Raw genomic sequence first — 8192 nt, 5'->3', positions numbered from 1 at the left:
AGCTATTCACAGCTTTCAAAAGCAAGATTACCTATTTTATACCCTACAAAACTGAATGAGTAATGTTCAGCAGAGGTCTACTTTAAAGCAGAACTTAAGACAGATGTTAAATACACAATTGAAATCAGGTATGTATCCATTAAGGGGGATAAGTTATTTATTATGGTCAGAACTGAAAAATAAAACATTAAAAATATTTTTGTTGACCTCCATTCAACCAGCAGGTGGCGTTTGGGGTTCTTTTTCGTATGTTTTTCTCTGTCTGCATTTGCTTCATTGTTGCGAAAATCTTATTGTTTGCAGGCCTAATGACAGCTATGTCTGAGGTTTCAGTCAGACAAAGTAGGTCTCAGGGCAGTCAGATCCTGCTGTGCTTTCTTTTTTATTATCCCACATTTCTAAGAAAAACATATGAAATTTAAAAATAAAATTTGGCAAAACTACAATAGTTTCCCTTAAAAACAAAACAAAAAAAAACATTAAATGTATTGTGTTTGTTTGCAGAATGACATTGTTGTAAATCAGACTTTTCTACATAAGCCAGCTGATAGGAGGGGAGAGCATACAGGTGCCCCTTCATTATCTAATCACAGTCTGGGGTGGTCTTGTACTATGCTCTATTGCTTTAACTGCAGTAGACAAAACAACCTTGTTTTCCTCGCTGATAGGGGTGTCTAGATTTAAAAAAAATAGTTAAACCAAATTCCCCATTTTTCTGGCTGTTAAGACCATCTACACACAAGAGTATTTTAACTGTGAATTGAGCTGTTTGATGACACATTCCCTTGAACTTCATTGTCAATATATATTCTTACTTTCCAATGAATGTACTAACTGCTATATGATTACATTGCTCATTGTCCTCTAAAAAAAAAGAAAGAAAAAAAAAAACGTACAGGTGATAAGAATAAAAACCTTTATTACAATATATACATACAGCTAGTTTATAGCTTATTTTATATACATAAGTGCACAGAGCAAAATAAAATAAATATAGTGCTTATCTATGCCCAAAACATATGCCAGCAATAAATAATCAGACAGATAATATACGTGGCCTAAAAATATTTAAAATATCAAGTGTACAGCACTCTGGTCTCCATCATGTGTCCTATTCCACTGGCATAGGTCACGAGGTCTGCGAATGTGGTGTGTTGTGGGTATTTTTTTTTTACCAGACAAAGCTATTCAATTGAATGTTCAGCTTAGTACATCCTTTCATACCTTGTTGCCCACCTGAAATTAGCCTAATAATGGTACCATGTGATCTTGCCTTAAATCTGTTCTAATATCAATGCTCAAAACTGGCAGACCACTATAAACTATGCCATGCAGTAAATCATACAATAGAAGCTGAAAATAGTAATGATTTAGAATGCCAGAATCACATTCCTGTATTTTGTTTTGTCTGCCTGATTTTTATAATGCGGTATAGGTATAGGTCTACATAAACATGTTTAGAATATTATTTAAATAACTGTACAGCAATATAAAAAAGAAAGATATCCATAGTTCATATTTAAAAAAAATCACTCCTAATACTGGCAGAAAAAAGTTAAAGAAATATTTTTTATACATTCATGTTTGTCCCATAGTGGGAAAAGAAGTCATGAAATGTGTGCTTCATATTCAGTTGATACAAATGTGTTCCATAATTAACAGTGAAGGGTCCAGTTTTTAAAAAGCTGCTGTATTTCTTACGTTCTTCTGAATTTGTTAATGACAAGGAACAAAACTCGTTTATAACCATCACGGAACTGGCGATTCATGGCTGCGTAGAGTATGGGGTTGATGCAGCTATTTAACCACGTCAGGTTTGCAGCAATCATGTGAAGCACTTGCGGTGCTTTGTTTTTGGCATCAAAAATGTTGAGCAGCATAAATGGAATATAGCTGATAACAAAAAAGAGAAAGACAACAAAACACATACGGGTGACCTTTTTGAAATCTGACCCAGTGTCTTTTGGCTGTGGTGCAGCTACTGATTTCACATAATCAGTAGAATTTGAGGTGTTAGTAGCCTTTGAGGATGAAAGATGTTCTGAGATTACCTCACTAGATGCTGCAGTGTCCACTCCACTGTCTTCTAGGTCATGAAACTTGCCGACCACACTTGAGTTCACTCCAGAATCACTTGATTTCACCTTTTTGGCATTGCCGAGTTTGTACTGGTCAAGAGCCTTGGCAGCAGATTTGACTTTACGATGAATCAGGTAGTAAAAGACCCCAACACATCCTAGGCCCACCACAAAGTAAAATCCCATCAATATGGTGGTGTAAGGCCTGCCCTTTATACGATGAAAGCTACAGGTACAGACCTTGGGCACTAAGACGAAGACTGGCCAAAGGGGGGCAAAACTTGCAAACCCAATCACCCATGTGCACAGCATGATAAGAGTTGTACCCAGTCTGGAAAATATTCGATCAAACAGTTTGTTGTTGGTAATGAGGATGTACCGACTAACAGCAATAAGACACAAGTTCAGAATGGATACCGAATTGGATACAAACAACAACATTCCAAAGACCCTGCAGAAGGTGGCTCCACTTCTCCAATAAAGGTGGAGGTATGAGTCTACTGAAAAAGGCTGGAGAAATAAGCAGTACAAGATGTCAGCCAAAGTCAGATTGATGATGAGTAGGTTAAAGCGAGTTTGTAGCTTTTTGTCTAGTGCAAATGCAATTACTGTCAGCACATTGCCAAGTGTCCCCACCAAAGTCACAATAATACCCCATGTCACAGCAAAGTAACGATACTCCACAATGGATGGATGGTAGCAGGAAAAATTGGAATCAGAGTCATTCATGGTGGCAATTTTCTTGTAACCACAGGTTTACCTAAATAATAAAAAGAAAAAGAAGACAACTTTAATAGGATGTTAATCTTATTATTCAGAACACTTTCTTAGCCAAATTCTTTCGCAAAAACATGCTTAAATAATAAGTCACTACTATTGTTTTACGTTGTTTCAAATGTTACCATGTGCAATTCAATAGTCTTACCAAGTGTCTGTTCACTTTAGTAGTTTAGGATTACAATTCTCAGTTTATATTTATCATTAATAACTGCAGACTCTGCTAGAAGTCTATGCATTACTCTTACCCAAACTATTAGCATTTTGCAAGCTAAAAGTATTTAGGCACAGGCAGGCTTTTCTGTCTTACACACATGCTGTGGTTTCTCTATACAATTATGAGACTCACTAGCAAAAAACACTATGCCGTCAAGTGGTGCTTATCAAACATACCACCTTCTAAAAGGTTGATTTAGAGAAGTTAGAAGTCATTGCTGATTGCCATTATAAGCCGGAGTCTTTTGACTTTGGTTTGCAAAAATGTATTAAAGGAGAAGTGTGGGAATAAAAAAAACTAACATTTGTATTCACTTTTATGGCTGCAGCAGCGGTGTGATGCTGCAGCTGTCCCCTGCCAGCTCTGAGAGAACTGAGAAATCACATGACCACTGATTGATCAGTTTTTGGTCCACTCTGAGCAGAGAGGACCTAAGTAACTAGTAAGGTATTTGCTGGTAGAGTCATATTATGTAACAAAGTCAAAAGATGCAAACTGTCTTTAACAAATAACAACTGATTGCAGACAAAAGGTTATAAAACTCTATCAACATATTCACATATCCTTTCTGCAAGCGATCAATTGAAATGATTGGATGTCCAGGTGAGTCATTCAATAGGGTTTGCCCACAAAGTTTGCTAATTTTGCACAAGATTTACGAAACTGTTCATGTATTGAACCCAAGCAAATTTTCTCATCCCCACTTTGTGACTTTCATACATAAATACCAATTTATACTGAGAACAAAAAACATTAAAAAAAATGCTGTTTTTTCATGTTCCCAACAAACTGGCAACTAATGTGGTGGTTCCATGTAGCTAAGGTGATTGTATTTTTTTCAGTGCTATATAAGCAGATTACATAAACTTTTCTTATCTCTCTCCCATATGGCAGCAGTAAAACTAGTAGATATTTTAGATACAGCATGTTGTATTAGCTCTAAGCAGTCAGGCATTTCTCTTGTTCTGATGACGTAACACAAGATAGAAAGCATTAGTCATTAAAATGTTTGTAATTATCGTGTGTCACAAGAGACTGTCTAAATTTATCTGAAACTACAGCAACACCTCTTGGATTAAATCAGAACTGTATTAGCTAATATCTCATAAACTGTATTTAGAAGACTCAGACTTGCCCACAGACTCCTTTCTGGATACTGCCATTGCATAGTGAATACTCGTCCTATTCACCAAGAACAATTCCCAAGTTTTCAAGTCTCAAAAACCCATTATGGGCCTTCATATCAGTGCTAGTGCTTTAACATTCTGAAAAATGTATTGAAGAAAGCACTAAGTGTTTTAGCAGGTACTAACATATTGATGTATTATTGTGTCACTATTAATAACTTTAACACTTTGCAGCCACCAATCACGTTAAAATATTTATTCTGAAATTGCAATTTTCCAATTAGGTTAAGTGTGTGTTAACCTTACAGTAAAGATTTAGGTGTAAGATCATATTCATGCTTGTAGATGCGTGTTGAAGCTTGTATTAATGCACTGTACAAGAATGTTGCTGTGCCTTAACATTCATTTTCATTGGCACCCCAACTTTCAAACACGAAGAAAACATGCAATAAGAACACATTTTTTTTATCCATTATCTTTATCTTTTATCCATGTCAAGTGAAAACGTGTACACAAGTATAAAATTGTGTACTTAGAAAACCTACAGGTTTTAAATAGAAGTGTACTCATGGATAATTGTTTTGGTGCAATAAATTGTGTTTTCATTGCTTACTATATCAGGGCTTGGTCATTACTTTTCAGCTCTTAATCTACTTGACTCCCAAATGATTGCTCTAAACACTACAGCACCAAAATGATCATGGAATTTGAATCATGATACATATTATGCAACATAGAGTCACCGTGTCTAGTACAACTGACGCATCATAGAAATACCTTATCAATCGGTTATCTGCATCTAATTACTTTCTCTAGTGTCTGGATGCTTACACTTCCTCCTAAGAATGTACACTTCATGAAATCACAAAATGCAGCTAGAGCGCTTAATATGGATCTCGTTAACCTCACTGTGACCACATCTAGATAAACTTAAGATTGGTGCACACTTAAGCAGCCCATAGAGCATTGGTTCTCAACTCCTGTCCTAGGGACCCACTAACAGGCCAGGTTTGCAAGATAACTGAAATACATCACAGGTGATATCATTTGCTGCTCAGTGATTACAGTATTCTAGTCTGCCCCTCCCCAAGATAAAAGATTGTAAGTTCATGTTTATTAGATATAGGTTCATATTTTCACACAAATTTAGTACATAATTACTTTCTCTAGTGTCTGGATGCTTACACTTCCTCCTAAGAATGTACACCTCATGAAATCACACAATGCAGCTAGAACGCTTAATATGGGTCTTGTTAACCTCACTGTGACCACATCTAGAGAAACCTAAGATTTCTGCACACTTAAGCAGCCCATAGATCCGTGGTTCTCAACTCCTGTCCTCAGGACCCACTAACAGGCCAGGTTTGCAAGATAACTGAAATACATCACAGGTGATACCATTTGCTGCTCAGTGATTGCAGTATTCTAGTCTGCATCTCCCCAAGGTAATACTTAAAAACTGGTCTGTTAGTGGGTCCTGAGCACAGGAGTTGAGAACCATTGCCATAAATGATTCAATTTTTTTTTTTTTTATGTTTATTCAGTTCACTTGTGTGCTAACAAAAATATATAACTTTCCATTGCAGGCTTGGATGTCAGTTATTTGGGGCACACCTACACAGTATGTGACTAAAAACATAAAATGTGAATTCTATGCAAAATTTGTTAGCCAATTTTCTCTTAGAGAATATATCCATTAGCAAGCTTTAGGCTTGATTCACACCTGTGCATTTTTAGTGCTTTTTGCATTTTGCAGATTTGCACTACAGTCCATTTAACATGGTTTCCTATGGAACACGTTCTGTAGTGCAAATCTGCAAAATGCAAAAAGCACTAAAAATGCATACAGTAGGTGTGAATCCAGCCTTAGGGAATAAAAGATTGTAAGTTTATGTTTATTAGATATAGGTTCATATTTTCACACAAATTTAGTACATATTATCAGCTTTGTTACCACCTGGTAAATGTACTAATGTGTGGCTTAGTCGCTAATTTTCAAACTAAAGAATTCAGAATAAATCATATTTATTGAGCATTTATTAAAACTTCAAAGAGTGTTTATTGAGTTGCAGATTTTAATCGGATTGCCAATTATGGCTTGGAACTGTGATAATAAACCTCACAAATATGATCACTGCGTAAATGATTGCTGTATACGACTGTACAGGCTGTATAAAAGTTTGTATTCACAGGTGTTGTTTTCCCACATTGAAAACAGTCATCAATCATAGGTCAGCAGCACTTCTCAATGATACATTGTAGGTGGCAGTTCTAAGGCTGTGTCTGACCTGCTTTACTTTGTGAGAATAACAGGAAAAAAAGAAATAAATGAAAAAGGAGGTACTACAGAAACGTTTAGGGAAAAAAAAGTCATAGCAAGTATTCATGATGTGACTTGGAAACTTCAAAGTTGGAAATTACTATTCTAAATACGACAAACTCTACTTACCAGTTAACACAATGTATAATAACATTCAATTGTTATATACCACAAGTTAATAACTACACCACACTCTAGCATGAATAGAACAATGCACTATACATGTCGACCCTGATAGCAGTAAAAACATTTCAGAATTACTGAGAAACTTTAGCAAAATAAGAGATCCCATAACTCCTTTCCGAATAATCTAGAAGATCCAGAAAAATGATTATAAATGTCTCAACTGTATTATATAATTTAAAGTAGGTGTGTGCAGTATTGTTTTGCAGACTACTCACCAGGTGCAGGATCAGGCTCTGATGATCTGAGACTGAGATTTTATAGAATGTGAGGCTTTATATATGCTCTGCCTTTCCTCAAAAGCCCCACCTTGCTCAACAATTTCCCATGACTTCCTTATGTCAGTTCTCGTTTTAATGTGTACTTTTTCTGTACTGACTACATGATGAGTCTGCTACTCTTCCTTACTCTTTTGACCTGTTCTGTGTAATAGTTATTCATTGCACACAAGAAATCTGTTTTTATTTTCCAACAGGCTTTTGTACCACACGCTGCTTGTACATTTAAGAATATGCAATATTCAACCGTAATTAATGTTCAAATCAACAGTGATCAGTGTTTCTCAGTCATGTTATAAATGTAACTCTTTAGTACAGCAGGGGACACCAAATTTAAATTTATTTGTTAAGTCCATAAATATGGTGCTTTTCTCCCTGGGGACTCAAAGCACTTTGCTGTTGGAGCAGATAGCAAACCAGTCATCTTAGACACACTAAGTAGAATGTCATACTAGTAACAGTTTTAGACAGGAGACAATTAATTTACCAGCATGCATCCTCAGGTTTGGTTTAGTTAAAGAATAATCCCAGGCATGGTTATATTGTACTTACAGTAGATACCTTGGTCTAGGTTGGACCAATGCAGAGGCATAACTAGAACCTTTAGGGCCCCAGCGCAAGAAACCATAAAGGGCCCCCTCGCCCCCGACCAGGGCCCTTACCACTGATCCCAAGGTCCTTTTACTCCCATCGTGGGACCCTTTTTTTTTTACAGTCTCACAGCAGGCCACCTTCCTGTTGTCTTGGGGTCCCTCTCCGCTGTGGTGGAACACCAGAGTACAGTTGAAAGTGTGACCTTTGTGACCCAGTGGTGTTAGCAGTTTTTTTTTTCTTTTTTTTACCATTTTATTTATTATTTTATTTTTATTTTTTACAATTGTATTTTTTATTATTTTTACATATTTTTTTAGGACCCCCTTTGGCAGGTTTTCGTGAAATGTCAGGCATCTAAACTGACCCCTGATGTCTCCCTTTTGAGACAGAGAAAAGAACTGAGGATAGATTCATCAGTCCCTTTCTCTGCAGCCTCAGAATAAATGGACAGGAATAGCTCTGTACAGAGCTTGCCATTCATTCATAAATGAAAGCATAGCAAACAGATTTTACTATGCCTCAACTTGTCTATTCACCGAGACAAGGACGGGCCCTTGTCTGCTCTCCATCCTGGGGCAGGAAAGCACACAGGGGCCTGGGGCAGCAGGACAGGGATAG

General features: G+C 36.6%; 1 protein-coding gene across 1 annotated transcript; it reads right to left on the bottom strand.

Moving 5' to 3' along the window:
• Nucleotides 1-902: 902 nt before the first annotated feature.
• Nucleotides 903-6998, bottom strand: GPR84 (G protein-coupled receptor 84). The gene is made up of 2 exons (XM_077483788.1): nucleotides 6921-6998; nucleotides 903-2838 (listed from the first exon to the last, which is right to left on the bottom strand). Exon 2 carries the CDS (start codon nucleotides 2805-2807, stop codon nucleotides 1698-1700), a length of 1110 nt encoding a protein of 369 aa, XP_077339914.1. The 5' UTR covers nucleotides 2808-2838; nucleotides 6921-6998; the 3' UTR covers nucleotides 903-1697.
• Nucleotides 6999-8192: the final 1194 nt, after the last annotated feature.

The sequence above is a fragment of the Lithobates pipiens genome, unplaced genomic scaffold, assembly GCF_037356315.1.
Source record: "Lithobates pipiens isolate NorthernLeopardFrog02 unplaced genomic scaffold, aLitPip1_a1.2 Scaffold_16, whole genome shotgun sequence".
Classification (NCBI taxonomy): domain Eukaryota; kingdom Metazoa; phylum Chordata; class Amphibia; order Anura; family Ranidae; genus Lithobates; species Lithobates pipiens.
The sequence above is the reverse complement of the archived record's forward strand: the minus strand, read 5'-3'. Positions and strand labels throughout refer to the sequence as shown.